Genomic DNA, 19,746 nt, shown 5'->3' with positions numbered 1-19,746 from the left:
GGGCAAATAAGATGTGTGGGTTTTATGTACCGCAGCACATTTTATTTTAAAACTATAATGGCTGAAAACTGAGAAATAATCATTTTATTTCTTTTTTTCCTTATTATTCCCTTTACAATGCATATAAAATAAAATAATTCAGAGCAAAAACTACCACCAAAAGGAAGCATAATTTGTGGCGAAAAAAACAATATATAGATCATTTCAGTGTGATAAGTAACAATAAAGTTATCACTGAATGAATGGGAGGAGCGCTGAAATGTGAAAGTTGTTTTGGTTTTTAAGGGGAAAAACCTGTGATCCTGAAGTGGTTAAACTAACAGTGAAACTTACAAAATAATTGAGTTTCCTAATAAATATAACTGTGCAAACTGACTGCTACATTTGGTTTTCCTGTCTTTTTATAGGAGTCCTGCAAGAACCATTGATGGTAATGAAGACAGGTGACAGCCTAACTTGCTCAGCAAACAGCACTCTTCCTGTCACCGTCACGTGGTTAATAGATGATGAGATTCAGATGAACTCCTCAGCTGGTGAGCTACTAATGAACATGACCATCGGAGGTAACTACAGATGCTTGGCATGGAATCGATTGGGAATTGACATTAGAAGTGTGGTGGTGTCTTTATCAGGTGAGAACTGCCAAAGTACATGAGAATCAATGGCAATCAATCTCTCAGATCAACTGATATAAGAGATCAAAGCATAAAAAATAAAATAAAATATAAATACTCCACTTACCACTTTCCCTGTGTCCAGCTGAAAGGCATAATATCCATTAAAAAAAAAAGCAAAACTGCTAATGTAATATGGTGAATCTTGCTAATTAAGAGTAAAGTGAATTTCCCTATTGGTGTTGTACTTTGTTTTCTGGTTGAACTTGATGAACGTAAGTCTTTTTTCAACCCAAGTAACTATGTAACTATGTATTGGTTAGGCCTCGTTTACACTTAGTCAGTTGGTACGCGTTTTTTCTTCTTCTCTATAGCAGTGCATTGTGAAAAAGATTTCCGTTAAAACGTTTTAAAGGGGCACTATGGCAAAAAATTGTAACATTTTTAAATATGTGCAAACAAACAAATAAGTAGTAAGTTTTTTTTCCAGAGTAAAATATGCCATAAATTACTTTTCTCCCATGTTGCTGTCACTTACAGTAGGTAGTAGAAATCTGACAGAAGCGTCAGGTTTTGGACTAGTCCATCTCTTCATGGGGGGATTCTCAGGGATTTATTTATTTTCAAAAGCACTTAGTGAATGGCATTTGCTCCGTCCAACTGCCATAACACTGTGTATCGAGCAGGGAGGCTGGCCAGCATCATCGTTTAAATCCTTTTTGGGAAATATCTTTATAAAGAATAAAAGCCTTGCTGAGAATCCCCTATGAAGAGATGGACTAGTTCAAAACCTGTCACTTCTGTCAGATTTCTACTACCTACTGTAAGTGACAGCAACATAGGAGAAAAGTAATTTATGATAAAGAAAACTGCATACAATTGTGTGCTTAGCACACCACAAAACTAAATAAAAAAGGATACTGAAACCCAAATTTGAAAAAGTATAAACGATTTATTATTCAATTTGTCTTTAAAAAGACTGTGCGGTGCACGTCCTAAAAGTGCAAAACAACCCCCATAAAAGGACCCAGGACCCAAGCCCCACCACTAACACCATATACTACCCCCAGCACAGGAGAAAAACCACCCCAGGTAGATCTCCATGCCCACTAACCCCAAGTGCACTTGTAAAGCAGGCCTGCCATTAATAGTTCTTATAGTATGGTCAAAGCAAAGCAAGGTCATGCACCTGACTTGACATTCATCACTGCACCTAGTCTCTTGTATGAGCGACATATAGCATAAGCAGCACATGGACTATGCAAGTCTTTTCAACATGCAGTGGCTATCAGTTCAATGTAAAAGGCTCTCAATTATGACAGTTCATGCTTTTAACTCAGATAATCCGTCACTTCATAAGATCTCTTGTATGAAAAGCCTATATCACATGTCCAGCACTTGAACAATGCAGGTATTGTCAGCGTGCATTAGATCATAGTTCATGCATGCAGGTTCTGGGCAGATCAACTTTGGGTGTTAAAACTTGCTTACCCAGCACCTTCCTGGGTGCCTGTTGTGGTGGTGCAGAAAAGGTACAGGACCAAGTGGCTGGGTCACCATCAAGAAGCTCTACCCACTCCTGTTGCGGGGGAGCAAACACGCCTGAGTAACGTCCTTCTTTCCTACCCCGTCAGGTACGTCTCCCTCGCCTGGGGAAAAGCAGGATGGATGCTGCCAGGGGGACACGCCAAAGCCCCTCACCTCCTGGTGCCGCCTGATAGAACGCCGCGGTCAGCATGGATTGCACGGGGAAACCCCTTCTATTCCCTGCCGATGTCACTCCTTCTCCTTAGGACGGTGGCCCAGCGTTACCATAAAGGATTAACGCGTTTCAGCTGCGAGCCAGCGTTCGTCAGAATCAAGAATACTTTGTGCTGCCATCTTGTGGATTTTTATAGTCGGTGCATTGCAGGATTTCCTTTTTCTTTCAGAAAATAACTCTTCTGCCCAATTGCTTTCCTATTAATCCATTCGATGCCATATCTATGCACATTTTTAGCTCAAGTTCAATTAATTTAGAACTATCTTATTAGGGGAGGGAGGATGGGGGGGGGGGGAAGGGAAAAAAACAATCCCCACATTCTTCCTACATTCATACTGTATCCCAATATATTTTTGCAACAAGAGAGACGTTGGTTACAGTTACAGGAACACTTTTAAGTTTAAATCTGAATTTAGACCTTTTGGCACTAGACTATTAAAGTAATTTAGGGCTCATTTTACTCTGGAAAAAAACATACTTCTTATTTGTCTATGTTTGCACATATTTTACATTTTACAATTTTTCGCCACAGTGCCCCTTTAAAGAAAACCTGTACTGAAAATTTAAAGTCAAAATAACCATACACAAGTCATACTTACCTGCTGCGTAGTCTACTCCTCAATCTCTTCTCTCCTGTGTCCTGTTTGTCCACTGTGATCAATGGAATTCTCCGTCCTCCATTTTGAAAATGGCCATTACCCCATAACAGCTTCCTGGTCAGCACACTGTTACACTGTTATATCACCTACTTGAGCCATAGGGAAACATGGACACATCAGTTCTCCTCTCAGCTGTAACTGACAGCAACTGGTATATAACTGACAGCAACTGATATATTTCAGTTCTGACAAAATATTGTCAGAACTGGAAGGGATTATTGTCAGAAGAAAATGGTGAGCTTCTGAGAGGAACTGATGGCAAGGTAACTATGTAATGTTCATTTGAAGTTACCTCATGTGTTTATTTTAAATAATTTTACTCAGTACAGGTTCTCTTTAAGTGTGAAATGTGCCATAGGAAAACATCGACATTACTTTGAAAATCAGTTGACCTTTCAGTTATAACTGAGAGCAACTGATTAAGTGTAAACGGGGCCTTAGGGAAGTCATGCATTCCTGTTATGGATTTAGTTGCCAATTAGTGTAAATATATACAAATAAGCAATGGCAAATTCCCACAATGAAACCAGCATAAGACTAAACAATCCTAATGACACCTAACTAGCTAATTAGCTAGAAAAAATATACATATAGGCATTTAAATATACATATAAGCATATAAATATACATATAGGCATATATATATGCAACAGTCCAGGAAACTAGTGCCATCAGCAGATGCAACCACATAGAGCAGAACAATTTCATTAAAGTATCAATAAAATAGACCTGAAAGGTCAATTAGGAGAGGCCTCCTTCAAACACTGGGAAACTTTCTCGAGACACTCTAAGCAAAAACAGTATAAAATGTGCCTTGTCATGCCATTTTCACTAAGGGATACCTTGGATAACCTCAGAACATGTAGTTTATCATCTTGTGCTCTTTTTATTTTGCCCAAATGTATTTCTAGGTCATATTGATAAGAGAAGGGAGGGAGGAGGAGGAGTCATAGCAGTAGCAATAGATTAAAGTGAACCTCCAGTGAAAATTGCAGTTTCACAAGGTCCTCTTGTAACAGGAAGTTATAATTTTCTGTTTCTTCTCCCTTGAATCCATCCCCAAGCCCCATATCCACCGGCTCAAGTAGAGAAAACACAGTGGCATTTTTCTGCAGGGGGCGGGGCTAAGCACCTGAAGCTGGCAGATCAAGGATGGATTTGGGGGAGAGGACACAGCAGATAATTACAACTTCTCATTACAAGAGGTCTGCTTTAACTTACCTTTCTTCAAAAACTGTCTGTAGCAGATGAGTGTGTTGGGAAAGAAGGCTGGAATCTATTTCATTGGTGGGATATGTTTTAATTAGTGTATTTTTTCTGTGAAACACAAAAAGTGTCAAACCAATACAATAACAATATGTATTTGTATGCATCTTTTATAGACTCAGTCACCAATGCACAGAAGGCCAGTGGTATGTACATTCACATTTTTTTACTCCTATACAGTAGCTGTTGTAAGGATTTTTATTCTCAAATGTTTATTTATTTTATTTATATTTAAGTATTTATATAGTACAGACATATTATGAAGCACTGTACAGAGTATATTGTCTTGTTACTGTTCCTCAGAGGGGCTCACAATCTAGTCCTTACCATAGTCATAAGTCTATGTATGTTTCCTGTAGTGCATGTATCATAGTTTAACCCTCCTGGCGGTTTGCAAAAAAATCGCCAGGGGGCAGCAAATCTTTTTTTTTAAATTTTTTTTTTTTTTTTTCATGTAGCGAGACAAAGTCTCGCTACATGATAGCCGCTGCTCAGCGGCATCCCCCCAGCCCCTCCGATCGCCGCCGGCGATCGGAGATCCGGAGATCCCGTTCAAAGAACGGGATCTCCTGGAGGGCTTCCCCCGTCGCCATGGCGACGGGCGGGATGACGTCACCGACGTCATCGACGTCGTGACGTCAGAGGGGACTCCGATCTGCCCCATAGCGCTGCCTGGCACTGATTGGCCAGGCAGCGCACGGGGTCTGGGGGGGGGGGCGGCCGCGGCGAGAGGAATTGCGGCGGATCGGCGGGTAGCGGCGGCGATCGGGCACTGCACGCAGCTAGCAAAGTGCTAGCTGCGTGCAGCAAAAAAAAAATTATGCAAATCGGCCCAGCGGGGCCTGAGCGGTGCCTTCCGGCGGCATAGCCCGAACTCAGTTCGGGCTTACCGCCAGGAAGGCTAGGGCCAATTTTTAGGGGGAAGCCATTTAAAGTGGATCCGAGACCAAGTTAGGATGTCCGCATTTTTGTGCTGGTGGACATATTTTGGGGGCATTAAACCCTTTAAATAGCTTTTTAAAAATATATTTCACAATAAAAACCTTATAAAAATATTAAGCATCTAACGCCGCGGCGTTCAGTCCTGGGATGCAAAGGGTCATGGGATCTAATTATAGGCAGGAGGAGACAGAGGCGGCGATTCAAGTCTGGAGCTGCTGAACTCTCGCGATAGTAGCGTGAGCAGCACAGTCAGTGGTGATTCTAGGGGGAGTGACACCCGGACATAGTGTAGTGAGGATGCAGGGAGGGGGGTCCGACCTCACTCCTCCATCACTCACCATGGACCCCCCTCGTGTCAGAGCGCAGCGTGTAGTCTCCATCAGCTTTGCTCCCATCCCTCCCTCACCATGGCCCCGTGCAGGCAGAAATTATGGTACACCGTCCAGCCAGCAGCTGGCAGCTCTCTGCATGTCTGTGTAAACGCGAGTGTACCATAATTTCTGCCTGCACGGATTCAACACAGGGAACGTCCAGGAGCAGCGCTGATAAGAGACACTGCGCTCTGATGCACACAGGCAGAGGAGGGGGGGCCATGGTGAGGGAGGGATAGGGAAGAATTTGTATAGCAGCCTCACTGCCTGGAGCTGGAGGATCGGATGTCAGGTGGTACTTTAGCTGCAGCCCCCGACTATCCCTCCAGCTTTTATTGCTCCCCCATCCAGAATTCTCACAACCCCCTCCCCACGCTGAATGACCCTTTCCTCACCCTCACCATACTGCAGCCTGTCACCACTTTTCCACTCTCTCCCATCACCTTCAGCATGTTGCTAGAATTTCTCATCTACTCTCCCCTCCTCTACTACCACCTCACTCTGCCACCCTTTCCTTGCCTGCTGACCCCCTCTCTGCCACCTGTCACCTTTCTGCCATCCTCCCCTCCCTTTGCGGGCCCTCTCTGCCACCTTCCCCCTCCTGTCACCCCTATACCCCCCTCCCCTCCTGTCTCTTCTTTGCCACTCTCCCCACACACTGAGCATGCACGGGATTTCAGAGACAAGGGGAGGAGAGGGGCGTGGCGTTATCACAGGTTGAGGTGTGGAGATGCATAGCTAATTACCTGTGTAATGATTACAAGCCTAACATGGCAGCTCTCTTTGTATCACAGGAAGAAATGTTCATATATTGTTTAAGCTGTATGCAGCTAGATTTACTGTGTAAACTATCTAAACTTTAGATAAGATACAAAGACAAGTTACTTATAGTTAGTTTATAACTTATAGTTAGTTTTTCACCTCGCATCCGCTTTAACTCATCTGTATGTTTTTGGGATGTGTGAGGAAACCAGAGTGCTCTGGGGAAACCCACTCAGGCACAAGGAGAACATACAAACTTCTTTCAGATGTAGACCTGGCTGAGATTTGAACCAGGGACCCAGTGCTGCAAGGCAAGAGCACTAACCATAACTGAATTCTGGCCACAGTGACTGACCCCCATCAATACCCAGGAGTGGTGAGTGAGTGCCCCGCACTTTCTATCTACTTACAATGAGTGACGTGGACAGTCTGTCTGTATCCTTGGTGGGTATGCACTCTGCACCACCTGGGGATTTCAATAGAGAAGTGGATGCTTCAATAATAGAAGAAGACGACATAGATGTTGTTATTGAGGGGGTCTCATCTTTATTATTAGCAAGGGGGGCAATGGTGGATCTATTGCCCGCTGGTAATTCTGTAGCAACAGAGTACAAGTTTTGTAGTTTGAAAATCCTGGAAAAGACTTTGTATGATCTCTCAGAGCAAGAGGTCAAAGTGTATTGGACTGTACAGACCCTCTCCAGGTACAAAGAGCTTCAGTATGTTACCAGGGGGTTTCGTAAATATTCAGAGCCTGCACAGTATCAGGATGACCCGACCTTTATGAAGGAGTGGCATGAGGAGCACATCCGCCATTCCCAGAGAAAAATGGAAATAGCTCTATCTCGAACTGAACTAGAGTATAATCAAGTTTTGGAAAAATTGAAATAGTTGAAAAATGAGTTGAAGACTAGGGTAGGGGATGTTCGGTTTAAGAACCTTATGGAAAAAATAGAAAAACGTTTGATCACCATCCAGAATGAGATTTGTGACAGAAAGCAGAGGACATTTATTCGGGATAAAGAGGACTACCTGGGAAATAAGATCTTTTGCTGGGATAAGGGAGTACCCAAAAAGAACTGGCCAAAACCCGGGAAACCAGGCAAACCTGGCAAACCAGATCAACCCTGTAAACCCCATAAACCTCCAACCAAACCTAGGCTAGGCCCTAAAGGGAGAGGGGGATGGACCACTGAGTCAGGTTCAGAGGGGAGTGGGGCAGAAGAGGAGTCTCCATCTAACAATGGGAGTGGTGGTAGTGGGAGTCTAGGAGCCCAAGGTAAAGAGGGTCACCGCCCTTTAGGCGCAGGCAAAGGAGGGGTAGGGGGAGCTGTAGGAGGTGTATCCAAGAAAAGGAAACAGATACAGTGGAAGGGTCAGGAGTAGTGGGTGCACCCAAGTTGGGGAATACCATTGTGGATAAAGAAAAGGCACTGAGAGTTATTAATCTGTCTAACGTGGAGTTATCAGAGGACTGTCTAACACTGCTTTCTAAAGGTCTCAATTACTGTATTACCATTGACTTTGATCTATGTCATTTTGAGGTGGATCTTTTGGAGGCTGTTAGAAAAATAAATGTGCACAAATTCTTTAAGAGCAGAAATGAGGCAAATGTGATCTATTCAGGGGTAGGTCCTTTGGGTTTCAGTACCAGTGCCGCCTTTGATGCCAAGGATAAAGAAATGTTGGGGATTCTAAAAGAACTCCTGGAAGAGGGTGGGAGCCAAGAAAGAGAGGGGGAGGAGGATGAGGGGATGACAGATAGGGTTCATAAGTCCTTCCGCAAGTCCACATTCAATCCACCAATTACCACGGGGAGCCTGATAGATGTTAAGGAGAGGTGGGGGGGGGGGAGGAAGGCTGCGCATCCCTAAACACATGCTGCAATTGAATGGTTAATCGCACAGGCATACACCGCCTCTGTCAGAATGAAAAATGCATGCCCTGCATCCAAGACAAGTGCTAACATTTATTAAACTAGGAGGTACTTTATCTTCCAATATGGTTTGCATGCAAAGTATATTATACTAGACACTTGCGCCACGGTAAGGCAGACCTCCGGGCAAGTGACCTAACCTAAATTTAAAACCTCGGGAGCAGCTAAGCAGAAAAAAATGTGTAACTTACATTTGGTAGAACAGCGAGGAGAGCGCTGCGAGCCCGATAGATGTATTTCACAGGGGTATCCTTGATGAAATTAAGGCTTGTTTATACCCTAAAGATGTTATGAATATCACTGAAGGTGAGAGGAAGGCACTTGTATGGCTGAGATCCAGGACCGATATTGTGTGTAAACCCGCCGATAAGGGGGGAAACCTGGTGATCTTGTCCAGGGAAAAATACTTTGAAGAGGCTTATCGCCAACTGGGGGACACTTTGACCTATGTGGAATTGAAATCAAATCCAGTTGAGAAAGATAAGGGGAAATTAAGAGCTCTTTTGAAAAGAGGGGTGGAACTGGGATTCCTAAGTCGGAAGGTGGGGGAGGAGTTGTTTGTGGAAAAACACAGGTTCCCCCTTTGGTATTATCTACCTAAGGTGCATAAAACGTTGGAGAACTCACCCAGGAGACCTATTGTCTCCGGGGTGGGCTCTCTAGCTTAAGCTCTCTCAAGATATTTAGATTATAGGTTAAGACCTTGCCTCAGAATGGTGAAATCATTGGTGCAGGATACAGTGGACATTTTGAATGTCCTGGAAAATTTTGAGTGGAAGGACGGCTATCATTTGGCCACAATTGATGTGGTCAGCTTGTATAGCCACATTCCACATACGGCGGGACTCATAGCGTTGCGTAGCATTTTGGAAAAATACGGTAGAAGCGATGAATTCTCTGACTATCTATGTGAATGTATGAGCTTCATTTTAGAACAGAACTCCTTTATGTTTAATGGGAAGTGGTACAAGTAGGTATCAGGGACCGCCATGGGGACCCCGGTAGCACCCACGTATTCTAATCTTTTCTTGTCTGTGTGGGAGGATGAAACTATCTGATCCCCCGTTAACCCCTTTTGTGCTAAATTGAAGTTATGGCGTCGGTATGTGGATGACGTCCTTGTAGTCTGGGATGGTGACAGCATGGAGTTTGCTCAATTCATGGAGTGGATTAATTCCAACTAGATAAATATGAGCTTTACATCACATTTTGGGACAGGGAAGTGGAGTACCTGGACCTCAGGGTGGTGATTGAGAATCCGGCGATTACTACTAAAGGGTTCAGGAAAGAAACCGCCACTAATAGGTTGCTCCATTTTGCTAGTTACCATCCCAGACATGTCAAGGATGCCATCCCGTATGGCCAGTTTCTGCGCCTTCGGAGAAATAATAAAAATGATACTGATTTTGAGAGACAAGCGGAGGAATTGTACGCCGCCTCAGGAATAGAGGTTATGAGGTAGAATCAGTGGGCAGGGCCCTTGCTAGAGCTCGTGAGGTCCCTAGAGAACAACTTCTCACCAGAAAGAATCGATCATTTTCAAAGACAAATCGGTGTAACTTTGTTTTTGATTACTCTCCCCCATCTGAAAAAATTAGACAGGCTATTAGGAATCAGTGGCGTATTCTAAAGTTGGATAGTACTTTGAAGGATCTAACTACCATGCCCCCTAGGGTCAGTTTTAGGAGGGGGAAAACTATTAGGAAATTACTGGTACACAGTGACGTTAGAGTTAGAGAGGAAAGTACGGTTAATTGGTTGTCAAAGAAAAAATGGGAAGGCAATTATGGATGTGGACACTGTAGTGCGTGTCGCTCTGTTAGAAAGGGTAAGGTGGTCCAGATTGGACCAGTCACCTGGAGAATTAAAGGATTCATCAATTGTCGGACAAAATATGTTGTGTACTGTGTTTGGTGCCCCTGCGGTCGTTATTACATCGGGAAAACCATCCAGCCTCTAAAGGAACGTTTCCTCCAGCATAAAAGATCTATCAGAAATGGGGTAGGTGCTACCCGTTTGATAGAGCATGTAAATGAGAGCCATGGTGGCAATGCAGGGTGTCTCTCCTTTGCAGGCTTGGAAATTGTACAAGGTGACGGCAGGGGAGGTTTGAGAGATGATCAACTCTCTAAAAGGGAGGCCTGGATGATTTCACATACTGAGGCTCTGGGGAATCTGGGTTTTAATGAGAGGGATGAGGTAAATGCATTTTTTAAGTAAAAGCTCTAGGTAGGATTTCAAGTTATACTACACTGTCACCTTAACCTGTAATATGTTCATGGTTGTCTCCCCCTTTGTGAGAGAGAGGTGGGTGGTTGGAGGGGATACCTGGATATAGGTGGGGTAGGAAGTGAAGGTGCCAGGCCCCACGTGTCCTGAAGAGGCGTGGTTACACGTGAAACAGCTGTAGACATTGGGGCTTTCGTTTGTACCTGTGCTTTGTGGCTTCAAAAAAAGAAGATTCTATGAGGAGTGCCGGAGTCTGTCAGTTCTTTCAGCTATACACATAACTGAATTTAAATAAAAAAAATAAAAAATTATCCCCCCCCCCCCCCAAAAAAAGAACAAAAGAACAAGAGCAAATATAAATAAAAATCCAAAGCATATAAATAAACCCTTGGCAGTTTTGTTGTTGGCTAGCTCAGCATTGCCCTGTATACATCATTGCTACCTAACACTTTCTGTAGAGTCATGTTGTGTGTGGCTTCCTCCCCTACCCAGTGCCTGCTATTATGATTGACTAAGACCACATAGGCAAACGCAGGGGGGGATTACAGCTGCCCAGAATGCCCCCTCAGACCAAGGCCCGTGCAGTGTCTGGGGACAGGCACAAGTTGACACACCAGAATATCTGCAAGTATCCTGCAGCTCACAGCACTGCCCCTGAGGAACTTAACAGAGTCAGGTATGAGCACAGCCTTGTGCCCCTGCTGTGTGAATGCTTCACTTTCCCCTTCATTACCAGTGTCGGATGTCCTCATTATTATCTGTATACAAACTGCTCCTGATCTATCCCTTTTTCGTTCAGACGGGAAATTGCATTATGTGTACCCAGCATGATATCCTAACATATTATTATACTGTATTGTGCGTGGCTGAGGTAGAGCTTTCAGGAATCCCCTCCTTGAAAATCCTGGGTTTGCCCCTAAATCCGTGTCTTCTAAAACAATCTTTGGACTATCTATCGAGAAGCCTATTTTAGTCTATGGCAAGGGGAGGTGGTAGGAGGAGAGGGTAGCACACCACCACAAGTACAAGAATAGAATCACTGGTGTAATAATAGTGGATGCAGCCCCTACAGTGGCAACAGGCGGGTGGCAGCAACACATACCTCCTTTGTGGAGGTCTCCGATCTCTCAGTGCTTCATGCTACTTCCTATTTAAACAGGAAGTAGTGTCAGAGATCGATGACCTCCGCGATGAAGGTATGTGTTGCTGCCTCCCGCCTGTTGCCACTGATAATAAATGCTGGAGGGGAGTGCAGAGAGGAGAGCACCAGGTGAGGGGGGGCGCTGTCCGCTCTCCCCGCCGATGTGCGGCCATGCTCTCCTCTCATGCTGCGACCTCTCCAGTCCTCCAAAATGGACTTGAGCAGGCCCGGGGGAGGGGATCCAAATTTTTGCAGGGGGGCCACGGTGATTTCTACTTAAGCCCCTGAATAGAATGCAGAAAATGACAAACGCAAAATTGCATATAAATGAAGAAAAAATAGGTTTTATTTTTTGGGGAAAATTGCAAATTGCACACAACTTCAAGTATGAACCCTGCCTAAAAAGTCCTCATTGGCTTTGTATCTATCTGGCAATACATGCTATCTCTTATCTTTTGCAGGGAGCAGTAACAGAGTGATCGATATACTTATTGGAATGGTGTGTGGAATTGCAATTGTAATTTTCTTGATAGTGATTTTAAAATGGATCACCAGGTAAGTAAATTGGAAAGAAAATCTAAAACTGTACTTTAAAGGATACCCGAGTCTAACAGGTATCTTTATATGGAGACTACTGTGATGTGCGGGCTGCTGTGGCTTACCACCCCCTCCCATTCCATTCCATGATACTCCATGCACCTGGAAAAGACCCCATTAGCGGCCACAATTTTGGTGACTCAGCTTGACCTGTGCACGTGCAGTATGTCCATTCCCCCTTTGTACTGTGGTCTGTACAGGGGCACACACCGGGAATGCAGGAGCTAGTGGAGCGCATGCACCTGGAAGTGTGGCCAGAAGGGGGGGGGGGGGGGGGGAATGGACATACTATGCATGTGCAGGTCGGCTGAATCACCTATGCACAGGTCTGCCACTGATGGGGCCTTTTGCTACCGCATGGAGCGTCACTGAATGGTATGGGAGGAGCAGTAAGCCACAGCACTCACGCCTGCACATCACAGTAGCCTCCACTTAAAGTGGACCCAAATTAAAAACACAAGATTTCAGAAATAAAATCTATTTTCTAAATTATAATAATAAATAGCAGCCTTTTTTCAGCTGCATGATGACAAATATTCCCGGGACGGAATCCGGCAGACTGGTGGAGGAGATAAAAAAACAAAATACAGACTGCTACTGATGATGTCACAGGGGAGGAGATCTCAGCTTGTGTGAGATTTCACATAGTGAAGGGAGGGTAGCTGATGACAAACACACCCATGATCTAAAACTTCCTACTAAGCTCAGAAGTAATGGCTGCCACCTGTATAACCCTAGTTATGAAAAGAGAAGAGTGAAAAGCATGCACTGAAATGCTCACAGGCTTGAAGAAGTGTTTATTTATCTTTGTATGTGTCAGAGTGGTGCAACTAAATATTTTGAATTAAAAAAATGTTTGGTTTGGGTCCGCTTTAAAGATAGCTGTTCAGCTCAGGTATCCTTTAAAATCAAACTCTTATTCTGTTGACACTTTCCGCTACAGATCAGCCCTGTACGTTACAAGGATTTTCCCAGGCAGCATTCTTTGTGCTGCTCCGATCTGCTGACTGCAATATTACCAGCAGTACATAAATCGGGTCTGTTTTATCTCATGAATCGTCTCTCCTTATTGGTTCATTATATGAATTAACCTTTCATTACAGTAGAGGTGAAAAATAACAAAGGTGTTTGTGAATCAAACCTCAACTGAACAGAATATGGTCAGCAGGGGCCTATCTACAAATCATAGGGTTTCCCGGCAAAACTTTGGTGGGGCCCCCAATAGTCACACCATTTCTCTTGCCTACCCCATGGTGATCCTCACAGCCTGGGGGTCCATCTTGCAAGGGTCATAAAACACGTGTAGACACTGTAAGCTCCACATCTATAACAAGTGTAGCCACTAAGACACCTGATTTGAAGGCTGGACCTCTTTATCAGAGGGTATGAAGTAGTAGTTGGGCCCCCCTTACATCTCTGCCCCCCCCTACCATTGTCAAAGAGGCTGTTCCCCTCTAGTTACATCCCTGATGGTGAAAGTACCCCTAATAAATCAGCTCTAATGTTCTGATTCCCCTTCAGTCTCTCTCTGTGCATATGAAAATGTATGGTCAGCAGAGGAAGCAAAACATTCAACAGCATTTTCAAATTAAAATTCTACCTTTAGTTTTTCACCAAAATGCATCCACAGTAGTCAGTGGCGTAGGGATCACCATAGCAGCCATAGTGGCTGCTATGGGGCCAGTAGCCATGGGGGGGGGGCCAGTGGCAACGGCGGGCAGCGATAATGGGGTCTTCATTAGGCCCCCTAAGGTGCAGATTAATGCAAGCAGCGCAAAGGAGAGAAGTTATTTATACTGGGCGTTATCTAATACCGGAAGCCCCTCTGACTATGCAATTGCCCAGAATCCCCCCGATCAGTCCGCTTATACATTACCCAGCCAGCCTCCAGCAATCGCCGCAGCCTCTCCGCACAGCTCCAGTGTTCTCTATGGGGAGGATCGGGTCTGCACATGACGTCATGAAGACGGAAGACCAGAGCTGTGCGGGGAGGCTACGGTGATCGCTGGAGCCTGGCTGGTAATGTATAAGCGGACTGATCTGGGGATTCTGGGCAATCGGGGGTTGCTGGCCACATATACTAGCTAGCCTAGTGCTAGCTAACAGCTTATTTATCCGTAGAAACAGTTTCATAGCGGCGGGCTCCTGAGGACAGCAAAACCTCCTGAGCGGCGTTCCGGGGGTCACCTCTGGCTACCCAAAACTGGTGTGTGTGGGAGGGTACAAAAATGCCTTATCATTTTTTGTGGGGGGCCCCAACCAAAATTTCGCTATGGGACCCGATGGTTTCTAGCTGCGCCCCAATAGCAGAAAACATATTGGGCCTGATCCAAAATTCCTTTTAGGCCATCAGTAAGCAAGACAATACTTAGAATCATTTTGACAGTACATTTTCCCTTACATTTTGGTACTTTCTCAATTGCAGAGTGCTGAAAAGCATTGATGAGCGAAAATGCAGATATTCTTTTCGCATCATTGTCTTGAAAATAATGTTAAATTTGTATTTGAGAAAAAATGACATCAAGAATCGTATTGTAATAAGGTTATATTTTTTTTCCGCAAATTTTTGCGTTTAAAATAAACGATTTTGCGTTTTTAACAAGTTTTCACGTCGGAAATAAAAAATTTCCTTTAGTCATATTGCAAAAATTCAATGTATTTTTACAAATATTTTCTTGAAACTGAAAATGGCATTTTCAATGTGAAAATGACTTTGGAAAAATTTGCAACACTGCTGAAAAGTTATTTTAAACAGAAGATTAAAAGTTATCTCCTAGGAGAAAAAGTGAATTTGATCGGACCCATTACCTTTTCTTTGCATTACACCTACACTCTGATGCCTGGCTAAGTCAGCAACTAGGCATTAAAGATGGCCCAAACAGTTAGCCGGCGAGCAGTATTCTGTGAACATTGGCTGTTCGCATTCGCGGCGATTAGTGAACATTTGGCGTGTTCCATTCGCCCCCTATACATCATCATTGAGCTAAAATTTGACCTCATACCTCACAGTCAGCAGACACATAGCAGCCAATCAGCTAGCACCCCCTCCTGGACTCACCACCCCCCCTATCAAAAAGCAGTTGAGGTGGCCATATTGGATCAATTCTCTGCTGGCTGCAGACTGTTAGTGAAAGCAGGGACAGACTTGCTGCAGATAGGTAGGGAAAGCATTAGTTAGGCCTATGTTCTTGTTCCTCACTTGCTGTGAAAGCACCCAAACAGCTAGCACATCGGTCTCCTGTGGTTTTTGTGTGTGTGACACTCCACAGCCCACTGACACCCAGAGCTGTGTGCACACTACTGCTGTTGCCTCATTAATTTACAGGCATAGAACCACTCCAGTGCATTATTATTTCACTGTATTCTGATAGTACTATTGCATTTCTCTGTGTGAGACACTCCACAGCCCACTGACACCCAGAGCTGTGCATAATGTGATTCTTGCCCTTTAGGGATTAAAAGACGACTTTGCGCCAACTCCGTAATGTTTGGTGGGACTTTTGGCATGGATCCCCCTCCGGCAATCCACAGTCCAGGTGTTAGACACCTTGAAACAACTGTTTCATCACTTTTGTGGCCAGAAACAGTCTTTGTAGGTTTTAAAATTTGCCTGCTTATTGAAGTCTATGGCGGTACGCCAGATTCGCCTGTTTGCGAACATTTGCAAAAGTTCACGTTCGCCGTTTATGGACAGAAAATGTGATGTTCACGACATCTCTACTAGGCATCATCCAGGGGTTCAATACCCCTGGCATCAGTGTTGGCAAATGTACTATACAAATAGGTGTTTGCATATAGATCCAGACCCAGGGAGAGTGACTGAATTTAATGAGTGCAGTGAGCTCAGTAGAGATGCCAAACCTTGAAGTATGGAACAGCTGGATGACTGCTGCCTAGGCAACGAGCAGGGGTTTAACTGGAAGAAGGTAGGACTAGTTTACAAATACAGTATTGTGAGTTTTTGCAGTGGTGAAACTTTGAGTAAAGATGGAATTCAATTGAAAATAGTTTCTTCCTAAGAATGTGCTTGCACTTCCATCAACCATATTTGTATAATGAAATAACTACTGGAGGTGTTTGTTAAAGGCACCTACCAGATTTTATACAGGTTACATAGTTACATATTTGCATAGTTTGGTTGAAAAAAGACATCCATCCATCAAGTCCAAACAGAAAAAACAAACAAAAAACAAACCTGAATAAGCCCATATGCCAGTTGATCCAGAGGAAGACAAAAAAAACCTTACAAGTCCTGGGCCAATTAGTCTTAAAAGGGAAAAATTCCTTCACGACTCCAGATGGCAGTCAGATAAATCCCTGGATCAACTCTCCCGGGAATTACCTAGTAATTATAGCCGTGAATGCTCTTCAATGCAAGGAAAGATTGTATTACTTTATCTTCATGTAAAGACCAGCCCCCGCTAGCAGTGCTGCTCGGATACCCCTTTTCAAAATCCGGATTGGATTCGGATCCGGATACTCAGATATCCGATCCGGGTCGGGTATCGGATATCCGAGTTCAAACTTTTCCAATCCGAATCGGATATCCGACCTCAGTATCCGGGGTATCCGGGCGGATTCGGATATCTGGATAGAAAAACCGGCAGTGGGCTTTAAATTGCTTTTAAAACATTTTTCAGGGTAAATGAGGCATGTAGCATTATGTTTTTTTTCAAAGGGAAACACTAATTGATGATGTGGGGACTTAAAATCCCCCCCCCCCCCAAAAAAAATGGCCCTTGGCACTGGGCACTTTGCATTTGGCACCTTGCACTTTGCATATGGCACGTGTCAAGTGCAAAGTGCCAAGTGCAAAGTGCCAAATGCCACGTGCCAAGTGCCAAGGGCCACGTGCTGAGTGACAGTCAGACAGCAGAGGAGAAGACACTAGAGCACACTAACTGTCACACTGGCACTGCTCACAGAGCACAGCAGTTATGTAGTAGCTAACACAGTAGTACTACTACTCTAACAACTACTAGAACTGACTGCAGTACTAACTGCACAATAACACAGTAATCCTATTCCCTAATCCCTAACCTAACCTATACTGTAGCTAAGGCTAGCACAGGCAGCAGCTGGCCTGGTCTGTGCACAGGCACAGCACACACACAGACACATAGCAGCTGCCTGCAGCAGCCCTGCAGCACACACTCTGACTGTCACACAATGAAATCAAGCTAATTAACGATACAACAATAGTGTAGTGATAGTGAAGGGGTTAATCACTGAACAGCTTTAGGTTTATCACTGTATACAGCACTTGCTAGGCCAGCAGCGCCGGAGCATGTCCCTCAGTGACTGTGCACTGCAGTCACACAGGGCGAGATTTCTCATCATGGCACCCACTGGGGGGGGGGGGCTGGTCATGGTTCCCTTCTGTGATTGGGTGCTAGTGCTTAGGCTGGGAGCACTCTGATTGGCTTAATGAGGTCAGGAGGGGCTGGCCAGGGTTCCCCTCTGTGATTGGTTGCTAGGGCTTATGCTGGGAGCCCTCTGATTGGCTCAATGACATCCTGGACGTCATCTACTTAGTTACAATATCTCAATATTCGGATATCCGCCGGATATCCGCGGATATCCGGCTTTCTTGCCAACTATTCACAGATAGCTATCCGGATTTGGGCCCAGGTATCTGGAATCTAAATCCGGTCGGATAGCTGAAAAAAGGTCGGATATCTGGGTTACCCGGATATCCCGGAATCTGGATGAGCAGCACTGCCAGCTAGCAGTCCATCTCAGCATTATAATTTTAGAGCTTTGCTTAGTTTTAATAAAATAATTTACAGCACGATACAGCCTTCCGTAAAAGACGGAAACAAACTGATATAAATATATACCACCCTGTCTCCTAAATTTTAGGAAGAAGAGGAAAAGTAAGACTAAGTATAGCTCCACTGATGAGCCATCTCCCATGGATGATACAGCGGTAGATGATCCAAGCCAACTGTATATGAACATTAACAAAGCAAAGGTCAGTAGAAGGACATAAGTCTGTGTATTGAACTACAATCTTCATAAGGAAAGACATGTTATTAACACTGTTTTCCTTTGTTTCCCAATCACTAGGACAACAGAGGTGCAAACATCCAGCAAGACTCCAGACGCACCCCAGCTGACAATGAAGCTGTAAATTACTCCACTATAAAATTCTCAAGTCCTCCCACTAGACCTGTATCAAAACAGCCAGAGACTGAATACGCTGAGATTTTTGTTCGATAGTTTGTGTCACTTGTGTCCCCCTCGTTATTTGCACCTTGAATTATTTTTGTTACATTTTTTCCAGACTGTAAAAAAGAGCCTTCTGTAACCAAGAGAATCATGGGTTGTTGTCCTGGTCGGTCTTCTACCAATCAAATGGTAGTTGTAATCTTTGCACCAACTTACAGTGCCATTTTGAAGGTTCCAGTGAAATTTTCTGTATGCCTTACCTGATGAAGAGACCAAATTGTTCTCGAAACATTAGATTTGTTGCATGTAATAGGACTTTGGATGGCCAACCTTACAACTACCTTGTGATGTGATTTAAAGGGGTAGTATCAACCTTCTAAAGTGTTGTTGCAACCACAGTGCTGACTTTAACCATTCCAAAGGTGTGCTGGGTAGTGATGTAGCAAGCATCAAATTTTCTGTTTGGGAATTTACTGCAAATGCTCACAAACCAGCAGTTCGCGGCAGGCTACATAGACTTTAATGGGCTACATAGACTTTAATGGGCTACATAGACTTTAATGGGCTACATAGACTTTAATGGGCTACATAGACTTTAATGGGCAGAACAACTTCAAAACTTTCAGGGTATCTCTGCAGCCACAAATTCTTAAAAAAAGGTGAAAAGGGTGTACCAAAACCCAGACAATGGCATAGCAGAGGAGGATCAACTGTGAAATAGTCACCAAAAATACGTTTTTTGCGCAAACGTTTTTTTAATGGTTATTTTTTAAATCTTAATTGCCTGCCCTCTATAGTGGTTAATAGCAAAGCCCCCATACGTGCTACAAACATGCCATCATGGTGCTGTGGGTGCTCCAGGGTGACAGCGTGGGGGGGCTCCACACGTGCTGTAGGCGGGGAGGAGAGCGGGAGCCGCACAGGAAGCAGGAATGAGCAGAGCTCTAGCTATACTAAGTATACTGTAGCTAGAGCCAAATGCATCTTTGAATTTGGTCCCAAGGCCCCCATTGGTCTATTATCAGACCAATGGGGGCCTTAGGGCCAAATTTAAAGATGCTTTTACTCTACCTATACTTAGTATAGCTAGAGCTGCGTCAGGAGAGGGGATGTGTGTCGCCAGCCAGCAGAGATCTTTAATCAAAGTTGCAAGATTAAAGGATCTTGTGTGGGACATTTCCAAGGATATTGGCGTGAGATTTTTTTTAAAGGTAAGTATTCATGGCTAATTAAGATTAATAAAGGAATTTACTTGTCGTTATGTTTTTATTTCATTTAACTCTTTGTGGAAATGGG

The 19,746-nt window shown here is 44.1% G+C and overlaps 1 protein-coding gene across 3 annotated transcripts in view; it reads left to right on the top strand.

Moving 5' to 3' along the window:
* The window catches only part of LOC137521806 (sialic acid-binding Ig-like lectin 12), a 142,936-nt gene extending 123,542 nt beyond the window's left edge, over nucleotides 1-19,394 (top strand). For 2 of the 3 annotated variants that reach the window (XM_068241548.1, XM_068241547.1), the window contains 5 exons: nucleotides 408-632; nucleotides 4,418-4,447; nucleotides 12,144-12,237; nucleotides 18,142-18,253; nucleotides 18,349-19,394. In XM_068241548.1, coding sequence (XP_068097649.1) covers nucleotides 408-632; nucleotides 4,418-4,447; nucleotides 12,144-12,237; nucleotides 18,142-18,253; nucleotides 18,349-18,501 — 614 coding nt within the window. In that variant the 3' untranslated portion in view covers nucleotides 18,502-19,394. The remainder of the gene's footprint in view (nucleotides 1-407; nucleotides 633-4,417; nucleotides 4,448-12,143; nucleotides 12,238-18,141; nucleotides 18,254-18,348) is intronic. The other variant, XM_068241549.1, reaches the window with a different exon arrangement.
* The last annotated feature ends 352 nt before the right edge of the window (nucleotides 19,395-19,746 follow it).

The sequence above is a fragment of the Hyperolius riggenbachi genome, chromosome 6, assembly GCF_040937935.1.
Source record: "Hyperolius riggenbachi isolate aHypRig1 chromosome 6, aHypRig1.pri, whole genome shotgun sequence".
Classification (NCBI taxonomy): domain Eukaryota; kingdom Metazoa; phylum Chordata; class Amphibia; order Anura; family Hyperoliidae; genus Hyperolius; species Hyperolius riggenbachi.
This window is presented reverse-complemented; position numbering and strand designations above follow the sequence as displayed.